The 18,955-nt window shown below is 38.7% G+C and overlaps 1 protein-coding gene across 1 annotated transcript; it reads right to left on the reverse strand.

Annotated features, from left to right (window-relative positions):
- Positions 1-268: 268 nt before the first annotated feature.
- si:dkey-1j5.4 (leucine-rich repeat-containing protein 15) lies at positions 269-8,439 on the reverse strand. Its single transcript, XM_022216121.2, has 6 exons — positions 8,087-8,439; positions 4,907-5,404; positions 4,557-4,813; positions 2,916-3,036; positions 2,526-2,661; positions 269-2,391 (listed from the first exon to the last, which is right to left on the reverse strand). The coding sequence occupies exons 2-6, from the start codon at positions 4,961-4,963 to the stop codon at positions 2,201-2,203; spliced, it is 762 nt and encodes a 253-aa protein (XP_022071813.2). The 5' UTR covers positions 4,964-5,404; positions 8,087-8,439; the 3' UTR covers positions 269-2,200.
- Between the last annotated feature and the right edge of the window lie 10,516 nt (positions 8,440-18,955).

Raw genomic sequence — 18,955 nt, forward strand, 5'->3', positions numbered from 1 at the left:
TCTTAGTATTTGCTAAAATATTATATCACATAATATCAGAATAATGCCAGATTATTGTGAAAGAACTGGTACATCAAACATACCCATGCAATTTAAGCCTGAAACAAAAAATGTAAAACCCCTTATTGTGTATTTGATATGAACCTGAAGGTGCATGGCCTTTATCTGCTAGGGATATTACTTTGCCAGTACACAAAACACAACAGCCTGAATTATTAAAATTAACAGTGAGCACGGTTGTAGCATGAAATATTGTTCCAAAGCACACTATTATCATACATTATTTACTGCACAGAGCATTTTACAAGGAATCTTGAACATCAGGGCACAAAAACATGTTAAACAATGTCATCTTGTACAAAGAAAAGAAACACAACTACAACAGTACTACCAGTTAAATGTACCTCAGTCTTTGTAATATAATTATGTCCACATTACACATTGAAGTAGCGAGTGTTCCCTGCTACAATTCACACTCCCATCTCAGATCAGATCGTCAGGAAAGCTGATAAGCGTGAAATATTTCCATTTTGTAAACTGCTGAGATGTTGTTGTTTGGTCTCAATGGTCAGACTGAGCCATCTTTAAGATGATAGGTGTTGCAGCCTATTAAAAGAAACAAAAAAAAGGAGAAAGGAGGAGAAGAGAGGAGAGGGGGAAAAAACCCTTTTGGGCTTTGCCGTATCATATGCAGGAGCCACCAATGGAGGTGAAAAAGATGCAGCTCAGAACAAAGCCCAGCTATTCTATTGCTCCTAGGCTCTCTTCTATAATAGCAGGTTTAATGCAGGTGGAAATTATGGTGATTATCTCCCCCGCTAGAGTGGGAGACACCGGCGCTTTCATGTCAAAGTCGTTGTGCGAGGAGGTCGATGGGAGTCACCTTGTCAATTACAGAAAGCTTAGGGCAGGATATCATTGCTCAGTTAAGCTTCCCCAGACTCCCATCTCAACCCCACCAACCTTCCTGTCATGCTTTTCTTATTCTCTGTGTATCCGCCCGATTCCCTCCATAAACTGATCTAACTATCCTCGTCTCTTCCTGTCGATGGAACCTGAAGAGTGTGAGAGTCTGACAGCAGCAGGGATGAGAAAGGTTGCAGTACGACAAAAGCAAATCATAGTGTGAAGTGTGATGTAGTGGGAAGATGTTGTGCGGAAGCAAACTCTGCAGAACAGGTTGTTTCCATTGTGTAAGTCACTTTATGCACTTCATACTCAAAAGTGTATTGACGATGCTTGTTTTGTGAGAGAATCTGATGATCTGCATGGAGCCATGACCTCAACAGTAGCAATTCAATTCTCAGACAGAATCAATGTTGGTTTTGATGCAGTTATGACTGAATTAGAGCAAATTTCTGGTATTTCTGGTAAATTGGTATTTAAGGAAAAGCCTGACACCAGAAGATTGGAGATTGTCTGTCATCCACATACTTTTGGTCATGTAGTGCATCACTGCTGTGTCATCTTTCTCATTTCACTTTAAGTATATTTGGAGATTACAAATTCAATAAACTTACATGATCTCCAACTATTTTCCCTTTTAGCTTATGCTGCACAGAATCCTGACAGTCTATCAATTCACCATCCTTGAAATGTAATGTTATTTTGTTTGTTTTTTCTTTTACATTAGCTGCAAAAGATTAAAGAAACCATTTCCTGAAATCGGATTAATGTAATCCCATTACATGTAATCCATCACTTTCCAAACCTGCATGGTCTCCATATGACAAGCAATATGAGATTATAATATTAATCTCAGTGTTGGTTTGGAGATAGGGTTGTTCTTTTCTGGTTGAAAATATATAATGCACAATCTTTCTGTACAGCAAAAGCATCATAACTGCAGTTTTTTTTACGCTTTAACTGCAGTTTATGGGTTTCATATGCTAGCACAGGTTGACGTTACACCCACAGAAGTTGTTTTAAGAAACAATAAAAATGGTGGTCAATCAAAATTTTTCAAAGGTAAGATTTTTTTATGTATTTAGCTGAAAACATGATTATGCCCCTCTTTAGGATACACTGTCCTGCAATATACTGATCACATTGTAGTTTGGAGAAATGACACAAGAAACAGGTGAAGTGTACAAACAGTAGCCCCAAACTACAGAAACAAAACTGTTGTGATGATAAGTCCATCATCTGAATCTTCAAGGGTCCGAGTCTGCACTGTATCCTTCCTCCAGGTTTTCTGATGTTAGGCGCGACAGAGCAGCTTTCCGGCTTCGAGGCTGCCGAGTCTCTTGTTTCGGAGCTCTGGAGGACTCACGCACTTCAGGGCTTCTCGAGGAGACAGCGTGGTCTTGGTGTGTCCCATCCACCGCACCAAGGAGATAATGTTACAGTCACACTGCCATGGATTGTCATGGAGGTACAGTTTCCTCAACTCTGACACCAAGAAGAGACAGATTATTACTGAAATTAAGTCCCACTGTCATTTGTAGAAATGCAGTTACTTAAACCACTATTATTCTGAGTCACTTCCTGTGAAAATGGGACAGTTAAAAGGCAAGTGGTCTCACCAGACATATGGGAGAACATGTTTCCATCCATTGTCTTCAGGCGGTTCCCGCTGAGTGCCAACTGAGAAAGTTTTGGCATGCGGCTGAACACATCAGATGGCAGGTGCTCCAGTTCATTGTTCCTCAGGTAGAGTTCCTGGTTCAATATTCAGCACATTTATTTTTGCTGTATTTAGAGGATTAATATACTCAGAGAAAGTTTAACACAAGGCATCACAGTGAGTATATAAATCAGCTACATTTAGTTTTACTAGGAAGGCCACCTAACCAGACTAAACCATGTGTAAGTTTTTTTCTAAATGAAGCTTAAAAGCAGAATAATTCCATCTTGTTTAATCACCTGACTTCATGTTTATACAGTATGTAAACCAGAACAACATAATATGTTACCTGTAAATTGTCCAGACCATCCAAAGCTGACAGGGTCAACATGGACACCAGGTTGTTGTCTAGAACCAGCATCTCCAGAGATCGTAGCGGCCTAAACACTCCGGCAGGAACCGTCTTCACGCTGGATATGGGGAGAAAATCTGAATCTCTTCATCAATGTAAGCACACCATGAACCCTACTGGAAAGCAGGAATGATAATTTCAGTTTTTGTGGAAACTGAACTGGTGATCCACATTTGTTGATAGTATACAAAATATTACAACTCCTGTCTGAGTTTTCTATTGTGGCTCAATCCCTCAATGTAGAAGCAATGAAACCTCATTCTGCATTTACAGTATGTACTTCATTAAATAATAATTTTTTTCCCAATTTTCCAAAAAGTTCCTGATAGGAACATTTTCTTTCCAGCTGACTCATTTTGAAATTGAGAAGGCAGTAAAAGAGGGCCTAAGCATTCATTTGCTGGATAAATACTTAATGTCATGCCGAGAGATAGGCTAGGCCCACCTGTTCTAGTAAAGAAAAAAAAAGCAGCATTAGTGAACTGATGATCCATACTGGAGACATAGAAATAAATGGTTTGTTCCACATTGTAGTAGAGTGTTGCAGTCATTGAACCACAATGATGAAAATAATAATAATAATGATAAGATAATGATTACGTTGGCCTAAACATACTGTAGGACAAATCTGACACCCCTCTGCAAAACTTAGCATCAGTGGATGCTTTTTCTTGCATAAGTTCCACATCAAATGCACAAATACATAAATCCTCATTTGTGCATCGTTTCTTTCAGTCACAGACCGATTCCACAAGCCTTCTGTCAGGCTTGTGGAACTGGTTTTAATCTTGTTCTCTGACAGTTGGCGTATTTCTCTCTGTCATGTTGAGGTCATCAGCTGCGAAAGCATCGATGTTTGACAGATTTTCATTTCTGCAGTAAAGATGTCAGGAGAGGCAATTAACTTATTGAATTCAACCTTTATATAAACACATCACACAAGTTTTGGGAAACTTTTTGCAGGTTTATCTGGAATAATCAAAGACTTTTTTGGGCTGGCTACAGATAGCCTATAATTCAACACTTTGTTGAAAATCCTATTACACTATTTTCTATTCAGACAGAATATTGAAATAATTATGCAGGGTTTCATTGTAATATAATCCTTTTTTTTGCTTTGCTTTCCTGTTGCCTAGGAATTTTTTTAAAAAATCGAACATTTTTGGGAAATTTTGTGGTGCTGGAGTGTTACCCTGACCAATACAGGTAAGACCAAGACTGAGCTGCTACTATTATCTCCAACTGCTTTATTATATGAACCCCTTTCAACAGACCTGTGAATACATAAGTGGTGAAACTGTGTTTTATGTAATGAATAAGTTTCTTGACCTTTGATACCAATCCTTGGGTACTATTGTAAGTGATTTGCCCGACAGACTAACAATAGAAGCTTAATAAACATACTCTGTAAGCTATAAATAGCAGTTGGGCAGTCATTGGCAAACAATAGAGTTTGAATCCATCGTCAGTGTTTGTTTCTGTTGAGCACAGTAAAGAAGTCTGATTCCTGAAAGTCAATCTACTTCAGAAATCACTAGATGTGCAACATTTAGGTGAAATGTTGTATGATATAATGACCTGTTGTTGTCCAAGTTGAGGAACAAGAGCTGTCTGAGTCCAGTGAAAGCCTTAGGAGAGATTCTCTGAATGCGATTCAGAGAAAGGTCCAACACTTTGAGGGCGATCAGCGGTTTGAAGCCATTAGCTGAGAGCATTGTAAGAGCATTGAGAGGAAGGTCCAGGTCTGACAGGTTCCTCATGCCAGCAAACATCTCAGGTTTGAGGATACCAATCTGGTTCTGCCCCAGCATTAGAAAGCGAAGGTTCAGGAGGTCCTGCAGACGTGGAAAAAGAATTGTTTTTGGAGCAAGACTATTGTAGTGTGACATTCAGTGCACATTTAGTTTATTCCTCTTCAAACTCTTTACCTGAAACCCCCTTGGTGGAAGGGTGGAGATATGGTTGCCGTAAAGATTGAGAAGCATCAACTGTTTTGCACCAACGAAGGCCTTGGGGTGGATGGATTTGATGGCATTGCGTTCCAGATTGATGCTCTCAATCTTTGGAATTGATCTCAGAGAATTAGCCTTCAGGTCTGTAATACCATTCTCACCTTGCAGAAGCAGTCAAAAGTTGGTTATTGACACAGTAATACCAAACAACATCAGATGAAATATGTCATCTCTTGAATGTCAAAAGAGTCTGAGGGATGATTTGACTAACTGCAAGGAACTCGCCTAGTTTGAGGATCCAAGCATCAGGGGGCAGGTTTGAAGGAAAGGCGTGAAGTCCCCTCTTATGACAGTTGACCTCTGACTTTTCTGGGCCTGCTTTCTTGGAGCATTTGCAGATATCCGGACAGTTTTCAACACCTTCAACCATCCATTGCATTGCCAGAATCAACCATACCAAGTGTTGCATATTCCCTGTAGAGTGTTGGGTTTAAAGAGAGAGAGGAAGAGGAATGGATATTTTTGACTCGAAAATTATTGTTCCTTCATTACCAAGAATATTTCACATTCATTTTTGCCAAATTTACACCTTTAAAAATGCCTGCAGTAACCAAACATTTTTAGCATGTCAGTATGTGTTTGTGGAACTGTTTCTCTGTGGAACTAAGAGATGTGTGTACACATCCATCCATCCATTCTCTATACACCGCTTTATCCTCACTAGGGTCGCGGGGGGCGGGGGGGCTTGAGCCTATCCCAGCTGACTCGGGCGAAGGCAGGAGACACCCTGGACAGGTCGCCAGTCTGTCGCAGGGCTACATATACAGACAAACAATCACACTCACATTCACACCTACGGGCAATTTGAAATAATCAGTTAATCTCATCATATTTTTGGACTGTGGGAGGAAGCCGGAGTGCCCGGAGAAAACCCACGCATGCACAGAGAGAACATGTAAACTCCATGCAGAAAGATCCCAGGCTCAGGCCGGGATTTGAACCTGGGATCTTCTTCCTGCAAAGCGGAAGTGCTAACCACTACAAGACTGTGCAGCCCGTGTACACATCTAAACTACTAATTTACATTTAAAATCAGTTAAAAAAAATTCTTCTGTCAGCCTCTTTCATGCTAAAATGGCTGCTTAAAGATGGACTGTATGGTAATCAAGCAGATTACGAATACCCCATTGCCAACACATTCAATTACAAATAATTACAAATATAACCTTCCACACAAAACACTAGTTAAAGGAACACTGTTCATGATTGTGTTTGTATCTAATAGTCTTTTAATTTTTCTGCCTTTGTCACATTCTTTGTCAATCAATGACAGTTGTCAATCAGCAGGATATATGGGGAGGAATACGGTCTGCTCTAATCAAAAGTTAAAATTGTTCTAAAAACATTACTCTATAGTTGTATTAGTTGTAGGAACAACTCAACAACACATCCTAAAATGTAAATACAATCAACAATATGTACATAACATATCAGAAATAAATTAACCCCTTAGTTATAAACATGGCTAATGGAAGTAGTAAATTATACGTTATGTCAATGACTAGCAAAAAACACAAATACTCAAGTGGAGAACCTCGAAATTGATCTGAAGTACAGTATTTGGCAAAAGTTCTACTAAGCTACAGCAAGTGGTTAATGAGACATAAATACCTCCATTGCATATTAGGATGCAGAGCTGTATTTAACAAGTCGGGCATCCACCTAACACTCCCAACTAAATGTGCAAAAAGAAGTTGCCAAAACAAAATGTCACAATGGCTACATGTGACAGATTTTCAGTCCTTGTTATTGCTAAAATAGTAAGCTAACCTTAATAAAGATGGCTATATCTGACATACAACATTTGGATATAATGACACTGGGTTCATGTTCATACATTAAATTGATTAATATTGAAATTATTAGGTAGTAGAGGATATTTGTCTTTGATATTGGTAAAAAAATAAAAATAAAATCTCAGCTGTGCATGTGGAACAGTGTCAAATCCATGCAATACTACTACAGAAGTACTTGTAAAATCACAATAACTATAGATTCTGTATATGTCTAGATAAGTGGCACCACTGGACAATTTTAGGTTACAGTGCATTTGGCAAAACAATAACCAATGACAAGGGCAAAACTCAAGTAGGAATCTCTGTCTGTATGAGCAGCATCTGCCTATAAACATCCAATGTAACTATAGACAGGGATCAGTAGTGATGAAGTCTGTGTGTTTATGTGCCTGTTGTTCATATTTCTCAACTGCAATTCATTTAATGTACTTCAAAGTTGGAAAATGAATTGTTGGGGACTTAAGGAAATGCAGTGTCGAGGTTGAAAATGTTTTGATGAGTGGTGGCCATTTATGGTTTTGGGGTCTTCAGCAGGTATTCACCTATTTAGCAAGGCAACATCCATCCATTTATTTTCTATACCTATATCCCGTAGTAGACATGTAGTAGACAGGTTGCCAGTTCATCGCTAACACAAAGTGACAGACTACCATGCAAACCAGTTTAGTTAGTTAACCTAACATGGATGTCTTTGGACAGTGAAAGGTTAGAATCTAGAATACTGTGAAGCAACCATGTTAATGCTTACTTCTAATGTCACAAATACATCAATATTATCACAGGAAAATGTATGATGTCACATGATAATTGCACATTTTACAAAGGTCCATGTAGATTTTGGCAGAACTAGTCTCAATAAAAAGGGGCTAAGTTAAGGTTTGCATTGAGTATGGTTGTACTCAAGAGCTACTTTAAATATAAACACGTAAAAGTGTTCAGAAAGTAATGTTTGTGAAATAATTTGCCAAAACACAAAGGGAGGTGGAAAATCAGAAATGTATCTGCTGCTAATCCCATTTTAAGCCCACCGTGTGCAGAGACAATCCTTTCTGACATCAAAAGGAAAGCAAAGCAGCAAACCAAGTGCCCACACACTGCAGTGACACTCTTTCACAAAGAGCAGCTTTTCGTCAGAAAAAAGAAAAACATTAATGCCAGATTATCGTTTCAAATAACTTAACTGGCTGAGGTGAGCTTTATTTCTCTAACTAGGCTTGAAAGCTGATCCAAACTGGAAAAAAAATCAAAGTGTAAGATGGATGAAGCTCTTTCAAAAGTAGTTCAACTGTTTTCCACTTACCTGAATAGCCTGTCATCCCACTTTCAACACAATGCTCGATCCTCCAGATGTCCACTTTGTTTTCACCTGTCAAACAGCACAATATTCCCTTTAAAGGCTCAGTTGCATGGCTCCGTAAGTAGCAACCGCCAGTCAGAGAGAATTAGCTGAGCTGTCTGTGGCCTCACTTCCACTGGGCTTTAAAATCTGATTTTGTAAGCTCACAAATTATACTTGTAATTCGTTTTTGACATCAGAGAAAGCACTGCAGAATTCTCGGTGCTCCCTGTGCTCTGAAACAGGTCGCTGAAACTATGCAGCTATTCATATGAAATGCTCTCTCGAGCTTGACATAAAAGCAGGTATAACAGAGTGGCCAGTGTGGATGTGTGGGAACAGTCTGGGCAGTGAAAGCAGGGTGTGAAACTCCTGGAGCCGCAAGTTCTGCAATGTCACAGAGCCTAGAGAAATGTGGCATCCACAGATTATGGCATTGATCCATGTTACACTGCCAGATGTACAGAGTGTGAATTGGTTGCTTTCATTCTGTCCTCATGGGAACCGGGCTTTGGACAATCAAAATCAGGACATTTATGCAAAGTGATGACTTTTTAGCAAGTTTTTAAGAGCTTCATCCAACATTTAACAGTAAAATTTAAAAGATTTGTTCACATTTTTGGTATACAGTACCAGTCAAAAGTTTGGACACACCTTCTCATTCAATAGTTTTTATTTAATTATTTAATACATTGTAGATTAATACTGAAGATATGAAAACTATAAAAGAATACATATGAAATTATGTTGTAAACAAAAAACTGTTAATCTTCGGCATTAATCTACAATGCAGACAATAATAGCATTGAATGAAAAGGTGTGTCCAAACTTTTGACTGGTAGTGTATAAGAAGCTACTGCCAGCAGCTTTTTGCTTTACAGAAAGAAATCACTTAGCCTGGGTTTGTCCAACGGGAGCACAATCCACCAACCAGCAATCCTAAAGATCACTAATTACCACAATATGTACTTTGTTTAATCTATATAAAAATTATTAATAGTAGTATTTTCCAGATGGGAACAGGATCTACTCACAAACATACACTGAAACTCCTTAACCATTGACGTTACAGAGAAAATTGAAACAGTTCCTGAAAGAAGAGAAGATAAACTTTACGGAGTATTACGGTGTGTCAAAGGCACCACGCGCAACGACGTCCATCACAAAATCCCACAGGAGTGACGCCGCTCCCATTTTAGAAGCATTTTAAAATTTAAATTTTTCTAAATACTTATTATAGTTCATATTTTACATTTTCGTTGTCTAATATTTTGTTCATGTTCAACTCCAGTTGCTAATTTAGAAAAATCCTGAAAATTTCAAGTCAATTTTTGTTTGTTTTTTTCCACTTTAAACTATTGTTACATTGTCTGAACACATAGTTTATGTCAGACATTGCCAGATATTGAAAACTTAGGCCTTTCTGAAAAAAGGATAAAAGCAATCACTCATAGTATGATTTCTGAGTCTTTTACAGCCCAAATAAAAAAAAATCCAGGGTACCTGTATGAGCCTTAGGTGTTTTAATCTAGCTGATTGTTCAAGGAACTTTCAAAAACACACATCAGGAAAAAGACAACTTATCTATTTGTCTATCACGGAAACATTTTCATTTATGCTTTGTCTTCAAGGCAACAACAAAAACTAATTAAAACTTCCATTCATCACTGTGTGAATGAGCAGCAAGATCCCACAATAACAAAGTACTGTGTGAGCAATGAGAACAGCAACTGCAATATTTTAATAACTGTAGCCACAAGGGTCCATTCTTGTTTCATCACAGTTGAAGACGCAATGCTGCCAAAGGTCACAAATCATAAGCACATATTTAATAATGGAATTTTCAAGATTCAAAGCAGGTTCACCGACAGCAAGGACATCCATGCAGTGGCACTGAGAGTCACAACATGTAGGAGTTCATCTTTGTAACAGCTGATCAGCTGATGCTATAGCTGATGCTATAGTTGTGTACTGATAAGGTGACATGAGCATCTCATTTGAGTATATATTTGAGTATATATATATATGTATATATTCATAGTCATGATCTACCAAAACTTAATCAACCTGGTTTGACTCTCTTCAGAATGATATTTCATTGATTCAACCTATATTTGAATCTTGAATGATCCTTGAAGGTAAGCCCTCATTCACAATGATATCAAGATTATGGTCAACAAAATAAACCTGGAGGAAGCAACAATTTATGTAACAACAAAGAAAGGAACAGGTAAAAACAGTCACATTCAGAAACACTATAGTGTATGGATTTAAACTGGTTGCCTAATACAGCTACACAGTGTTTTAATGTTCCCTGCAAAATGCTCCAACTGCGTGCAGCATTAAAGCTAAAAGCAGTTTTACCAATTTCAGCAGAAGCACATGGGACTTCCAGCATTACACAGCCACTTGAATGAATTGAATAGTGGTTTTGGGACCAGTTTAACAAAGAAGTTTTGTATTGTGGCATTTTGCCATGCACTGCTTTATAAATAACAAGTACAGACGGTTTGTGTTTGACTGACATCTAATCAGACATCTAATTGGACCAAATACAACTTTGTGGGTATGCACTGTAACTTGTCTTTTGAGTCTCCTGTCCGACTAAACTTCAACATTTACTTGTCTTATGGATTTCATGTAAATCAGTAGAAGTGTTGAACAGCTTTGCCTATGTGCATGTCGAAGCTGACAGTGGATCTAATCACTGATAAACCAGTTATAATGAAGAAAGAAGCCACAAATATTTGTAGGCTGAGATTTCTTGCTACTTATTTACCTTTCTTTGCTAGGTAGTTAGTTTACTCAACCCTGAGTAATCACAGTTTTGCAAGGAAGGATGCGTGAGCTAGGAAAACAATTAATTCAGCTTAGCCTAAAACTGAACAAAGCTGGAAAGTGAAACGATAATATAGGCTCTGTAGTGCTTGTAGCCTTTTAACATTACAGGGAATCATTTAGCTTTGATACAAATGATAGCATTTCTAAACATAGCTTTAAGCCCTCTTTGGTGCACATGTGCAGTGCTGTAAAAAATTTCAGACACTAAAATGACATGCTTTCAGAGTTAATGCCATTTTTGGTTCCAAGCATCTTGGAGAACAGTTGTTCAGTGGATTTAGGCAGCCTCAGTGTCTTCTGTGTCTTCGTGTAATCCCAGGCTGACTCCATGATTTTGAGATCAGTGTTCTGGGGCAGCCGTACCATCTGTTGCAGAACTCCCTGTTCTTCTTGGTCTCATCAAGCAGCTGTGGTTCAGATGATGAAGTGGGTTGTCCACTAATTGCAAGGTGTGAGGTTTGATCCCCGCAGCTCCACATGCCCAAGTGTCTTTGGGCAAAGCACTGAATTTGCTCTGTTAATTATCTTGTCGCTGGCGGTATTGCTTTATGACTTTGGCGTGTTTGGGGTTGTTGTTCTTGCTGCAGAATTAATTTGGGTTGTTCAGAAGTCTCCATCACAATACTGCATGATGGGGAAGAATCTAAACGTCTGACATGCCTAAAACTTTTACACAGCACTGTACATATCTGCATACTAAATTTCTCAGTGACAACGATTACTGTCTTCCAGACTGAAAAGCATCAAGTTTTTAGACACAAATTTTCAAAATTTTGATTAACAGCAAACCAGCCATTTAGATTCTTTAAAGATACACATGGTATTTTCAGATTCCATAACATGCTGATGAAGTGATGATGATCAGGTAGTTGCACATCTTTCTCTGTGATTGTGACACAAATTGTTCCACAGCCGTGTGGATGCGGCAGTGGCTGCATGTGGAAATGGGTCAGGATAGTAATTCCTTATGAGAGGAGAGAGCAGAAGAACTGCCAAACATGTCTCTCTCTGTTACACACCAGTGAAAAGACTGAGGACTCTGAGGGTAGAGAGGAGAAGGGAGGGGGACACAGAAGAAGAGAAAGAAAAGACAGAAACAGAAGGAAAGGGGAGAAGAAACTGGGAGAAAACAATGGTGGAGCAGAAGGGTGGAGAATTAGAGGCAGAAGAACAAGCCAGAGAGGGAGTGGGAGGGGGCGAGCGAGGATCAGAGAGAAAGGGAGAGAGAATGCGACTGTATAAGAAGAAACAGTGCAAAAGACTGATAGGTTAAGAAAGCAGGAATAAATGGAGTGGTGGGGGAGAGCGCAGGCCAAGACTGAGCTGTGCAGCACGACACTGGGATTAATCGAGACATGTGCTGGGAAAAGAGGCGGCAGATAGACAGCTGTGCTGACTGGACTGATTCTTTTGTCGGAGGGAGAAGAAGATGAAAGATCCTTTTCAAACCTGGCCAGCACACAGACACGCTTACATACACAGTAGGCAAGCCATCTGGAAGAGTGTCATTAGCCAGCCTTCACAGAGATAGAGAGGGAGACCGAGAGCAGATAGGAAGGGAGGCAGAGAGGTGAGCAGAGAGTAGAGTGTGTTCATGAGAGTAGGAGTGTAACACCGGGGCAAAACAGACAAGATCAGTACGAGAAGTGATTTTTAAAAGGCCAATATCAACTGCTGACGTAAATTAAACTTTATTTTTGACTGACTGTTAACACATCCAAATGAATTAATTTAGCTAATGAGAATCCTGTGCCTTTTCACAGCATATATTTCTTATCATAGTGGGAGCATTGGAGTTGCAAATGATGTTAGCAGTCGCTTTGTTGTTTTCAAGTGCATTCAGTAAGTCATGACACTGTGTCAGTGAGTGAGTGTGCATCAAACCAGGATGATGGAACTGAAGCAGCTACATGGGATTCAGTCATCATTCATTTTATTGTTAAAATCTGTGCTTTTCTTACTGTGACATGACAAAATGTTCTCTAAGAATAAGGCCTATAGATGCCCCACATGATTCTGGTCTAAGTATGATTATGAACTGAGTTAGTACACTTCCTGCCCCCTAGATTTGTTTTTGTTTCACACAGAGAAATGAATCCAATCAGAAATGGATCATAACAAATCATTTTTGGTACCAGAGTAAGAAAATATACACAGGAGAAATCAGACCTTGAGTCATACGCTGGCCCAACTTTCTACTGGCAACTGTTCACTTCGTTTCAGCATCATTAGTCAACCATGCACCACTCCAGAACAAATTTGCAATGACAAAGAAGCTTCTTTGTTTGAAAGGTATCAGCATGGGTTTTTTAGTTCTGCACCTGAGAGCAATTTCTGTGTCCAGATCTGCCCAAAGGAGTTAGAAAATGCCCATGTTTGCATTAGTGGCTCTGTCAGGCATAGTGGTGATTGGAGCTACTTCAAAATGCACAGTGACAGTGCCAACAAGCTGGTGTTTACCAAGTATACTGTTTACTATATTCAATGTGTTCTTTCTTGGTGAAGAGGTGGGTAACATGTCTTTTGAAAGTAATCTGTTACGTTACAAGATTACTGCCATTACCAAGTAATTCTACCTTGGCAGTTGATCCAATGTTTGTCAAGAAAATTCAGTTTGTAACAAAGTAGTAAAACACTGACATGTCAAGATGCAAGCACGACTAAAAATTATTTAATACATCATTTAGCCAACAGTGTGGTTTATTTGGGCTTCATCTCTCATTTTCCATCCTATTGCCAAAAATATAAGCATCGCATGTGTATGTATCTGCAGCTCCCAAACAGCTATCTAGTCAACCATACGTACATTGTATATTTGAATCAATGGCCCATTTTAAAGACTTTTTGTGTGACACCAATGGACTGAGTGCCAAATGAAGTCTGGGTAAGTTGAAAAGTCCTAAGAGAGGGACTAATGCTTGGTTTTGGTCTTTGATGACAGTAAGTAAAATATAGAATAGCACCAGTCTTATCCTTTAAGTCCCAATTCATAACAGAATTTTGGCACTGCTCAGTATAATATAGCATAAGCTATAAAATCCAATAGTTATGCTTGTTTGCCAGCTTAAACAGAAGAAAAACATGACTAAAATGTGTAGTGTTGGTTTAATCCGTCACTAAATTACTGGAGAGTACTATAGAAAACTTCAAAGATAAAGAAGAGGAAAGAGAAAAGGGGGAATGGCAGTGGGTGGGGAGTGACAAATAGAGAGAGAAAGACAATTAAAGCAAGAAGCACCGAGAGAGACAGCGAGGAGCAGGGAAGAGCAAACAGAGCTGATGATGACTGGCTAATAAATGTTTCTCTCTCTCCACACAGTCATCCGAAGCCGTTTACAGCCACTCAGCCCACAGCAGATGGCTATTCATTTTGTATGGCCAGCGTCCAGTTGAAGTGTGAACAGTGGCCCGATGCCATCAGATCAAAGCTTATAGTGATCAGATGGTATTTTTATAGAGAAGCCGTCATTTGTGGTGTCTCCCAAAAGCTCAGCTGTCAATAAATGGGTGCTGTAAGAAGGATGGACCAACCAAGTGCTTATTAATAGAAATCAACACAGTGCAAATGGCGGCAGTAATGTAATCACCTGCTGGTGCACTGGAATGCACTATTCAACATCATAGGATAGCAGCTTATGAAGTCATAAGTTCAGGTTTCTAACAAGCATCAGTGAACATGAATGATGCTTTTCCTGGAATTTGCCAACTAGGAAGCTGCAGTGTCACATACAGTATGTAGTGTGGGACCACTCCAGAGATTAATGTTGCAGGAAGAAGTGACTATGAGAGCACCCAAAGGAGACATTCTGAAAACATCTTGTTAGTGGCTTCAAATGACTTCTCTGTCAAAGAGTCCAATGTCAGGTCTAAATGTATGAGGTTTAAAATGAACTTAAGTTGCTTCTAGAGAGAAAAGAGGCTTTGATTGTGTAGCTATCACATGTCAAGAGGAACTAAAATTGCCCTTATTTACGTATCACAGCCTAGAACCTTATCAAACTTTATCCTCTGTTCTTAATGCGCTCTTTTTTCGAACGCAGCATTCAATGGAATGGTTGACTTTTTAAAATGGCAGAATAATAACAATTGTCAGGGACACTGCGGCAAGGTCAGAACTGGTGCTGACAGAAACAGATAACATGAGGAACAGTCAGCACTCGAAGGCTCAGATTTCTTTTTCCTCACAGCTAAAACACAGAGTGCACATAGGAAAGTGATACACAAGGTAGAAAGAGAAGGAAAACAAGCCCATGCCAATGTGATTTTTTGGAGAGTGATCAAAGGAAGGGTTAATGCCGCATAATTAAAAACAGCTACAGTCAATAATAATAATTACATGTCGGGAAAAGTGACGTGTAATTGATCAGACTTCCTGCCTAGTAACAAATAGAGGACAAATCTGTAAACTAGCTACTACCACAGTGGACCATTTAGCAGTGAAGCAAACACAGTACATAGTGCAGATGAAAAATGTAGCACCTAACAGAATGAATATTGTCTTTACATTTTTCAACACAGCCAGAAACACAACTTCCACATGCTAATGTTAGGCATATCAAGATCAAAGGCTGCATTTACAGCTGGCTTCTATGACTCAGAAGAGGCAAAAAGTAATTCAGTGCAGCTATAAAAGTGCATTTGTATTTTTTGTTTGGGAACAGACAGCCTGATATGCATTCTTTGTTACATCTAAAGCTAAATAGATGAAGCAATCACATTAATCCCCTCTTGGAAGTTTCCACTACTACTACTGTTTGATTTATGACTACATTTGAGAATGTCGATCTACAAAAACATGCTAGACATTTCAAATTGCTCAAATTAGTTGAGTTTTACACTGATAAATAAATAAAGTAGTGCACACTTACTTTATGTCTTTCTATACAAAACGAGAGTCAGCCTACTTTGTGGCTTAAATTGTGTTTATATTTCCTTTTTTTTTTTAAATTCGCTCTCAGACCATTTAACAGTGCACGTGTTACACGCCAGACAACACTTTTGAGCTGCATATTAATTTAAAACAATGTACAGTTGAAATTACAGTCAGATCTACTCAAGACTAATGTTGAATCAGTATGTAACTCAGAAAATCCAATGTTGAGACCACACTGCTCTGCTGCTGTATACACCCCATAGTCCGCTGCCGTATAGATAATGTCAATCTATAATCAGCACAAGATGAGCTGTTCATAAGAACCTTATTCAAATATAATGTAATATTAGCACTCTAACGAACTAAAAAAACAAGACAAGTACATGTGGACTGTTAAATATTGGACATTTTCATCTAAATCTGTGTAAATAAGTCAATTATCTGATAATTGATCATAATATTAATTATTCACAGAAACCTGTTTTCATTATTTTATTTTTCCTTGTATATTTAGCTAACCTGAGAAAACCCACAAAGAATTCCCCTGTACCTGTACCCTAAAGTATACGTGTAAATGCAAATAAAATCCTATTCAGAATCAGAATCAGAATCACTTTATTCATCCCCGAAGGGAAGTTCAGTATTCTCTGACAAGTCCTGGAATCTGTATGTGCCCACTTCCGAATCAATGGCCAGGAACAGTGTTTGGTGTAGTTTCTGTAGCATAGTGGTTATCATGTTTCATATGAAAGGTCTCAGGTTCTAAATCAGGCAGGAAAATGTGTATTTTCAGCATCCAAGAGATATTTTATTTAACAGACTTTGCTTTCATATTCCTAGTCAACATAACAAAAGCCAGTAGAAATCTCAATACTCCCCATCAGGAAATCAAACGATGGTCTTCAGTGTGACAGGCGGAGATACTGTCCACTATACTAACAAGGACTACACAGACCTCCATTTTTGTCATCTCTCCACTGCAGGCTGGTCATCACACGACACTCCAGATATTAATGTTATCAGTTCATGATAGACATTAACTTATGTTATTCAGTACAAAAGACACCGAACAGCCTTCATTTTAAGCAAATGCTATTAGCTTAAACCATTTCTAACTACTCCAGGCTGATGTAATGAAAGCCACGCATCATACAGATGTCTTTTAACATTTATTTATTTATTTAATTATTTTTACTCGCTCTCAGATCTTTTTGTTCAGTCAGTCAACACAGTCAAACTACAAAAATAAAGGACATACAAAAATTTTAAATACACAAAGGTTCACACAATGCCTGCATAACATTGTAAATGTAATGTGAAAACGCAAAAATTTCACAGAAGCGACACTTTTGCTGACTACAGAAATATAATTATGTGTATTTGAACATTATGACTGCTTGATTCAGAAAAGCAGCAGTCTACTTAAATACAGCTACACAAAACAGCTTTAACATGAACCACTATCAGCTTTAAGCAATCGTTTCTTGGCACAACTCTGTCGCTCTGAGCCGTCCCCGCTTTTCAAAAGGTTATAACAAAGCTGTCATGTCAGGATGGCTGAGTGGACGCTGCATACAGGTCACAGTTTCCCTGGAGGGATGGGTTCAAATCCCGCTTCTGATAAAGTTGTTTTCCAGTGACCACTGCATGAATAAAGTTATGTTCCGGTCCACGTCTCGATCCTAATCTCTCATGTACATTTGCCAATCTAATTCCTGTTTGATTGTGAAAGGGGCCGGCTGATAAAGCACTAAACAGTGTGTGTCTCTGACCTCAGTGATGCTGTTTCCACTCTCTGCAACTAACAAAATGTGATTTTTCTACAAAGTAGGATCTGAGGTAACTTCAGGGTTGACTGTGGGTTCTCAGTACTATGATGGTGGTTCACCTTTTATCGGGATACATCCCCATAGTAACTTACATTGAACTCTGAATCTGCTCTGGAGCAGGCTGTGTTCCACATAGCACTTCACCATGTATTATAGTACCTCGGTCCTAATGAACAGACGGTTCTCTTGCAGCCAGCAGAGCTCAGTGCACAGATAGTGACAGGGGAAGATATGAGTCTTTCAAGCTGTAAGTGATATCAAAGCCATTTCAAGTTTGTTTGTTTGTTTGCCTTTTAGAGTGATATAATCCTGGAACAGAAACTGACTAAAATATTAAACCCGTATAACCTGATTTTTGAACCTATAAGGTTTGCTATAAGGATGGCAGTATTTTAATACACTATTGGACTATCCATTGCACTGTATTGCTTGTTTCCCCGTGTCTTATTTCTTAGTGTCCTCGTCCTTTTTGTTTTTTTTCTGCTGAGCCTTCCATGTTTGCGCTGGGGTCTGAGAGAAACAACATTTCAATCCCGTCTATGTCCTGTACATATGGCAGAATTGACAATAAACTTTACTTTGACTTGACTTTAACTATTTATCCATTTGCAGCATCACAGCACCAAACACTGTCGTTGACAGTGATTAGCTGGAAAACACCAAGCAGCTGGTAGACAACTAGCTAAACCACTACAATAACTAAACTAAGCTAAACAATACAATAGAGAAACAGCCTCCCCTGACTTATACACACTATGAAGGTGGACAATGTGCAGGATTATTTTACGCATTGAACATAGGCATAAGGAGGAGGACAGAGGCTACATTTCTATTGGTTCATCTTTCTTGATTCTTATTAATGTTGAATAAGAACATCAAATTCCTCCAACAATAACTTAGTAAGTGGAAAGAACTGGACATTAACACAATGAGAAGGTCAACACCAGCACACATTGTCTGTGGTGGATTTTTGCTTTCACATTTCTTAGTAAACACAATGAAGCAGGTAGAAAACTCAACACTCCCCATCAGGGAATTGAACACTGGTCTTCCACATGAGTGGCAGATAGTTTCCACTATACTAATGAGGACTGAGTGACCTCTATTGTTGTCTTGTGAACCAATGACTGATCGATACATCAACTCTGTGACATTGGCTATAGCTGTGTATTCTAGTGATATATAAACAAAGTTGTACACACTTACTTTATTCCTTTCTATACGATATGAGTCAGTCTACTTAGTGGCTTGAATTGAGTTTTTATATCCATTTCTATTTCTTGCTCTCAG

The sequence above is a fragment of the Acanthochromis polyacanthus genome, chromosome 16, assembly GCF_021347895.1.
Source record: "Acanthochromis polyacanthus isolate Apoly-LR-REF ecotype Palm Island chromosome 16, KAUST_Apoly_ChrSc, whole genome shotgun sequence".
In the NCBI taxonomy this organism is placed as follows: Eukaryota; Metazoa; Chordata; class Actinopteri; family Pomacentridae; genus Acanthochromis; species Acanthochromis polyacanthus.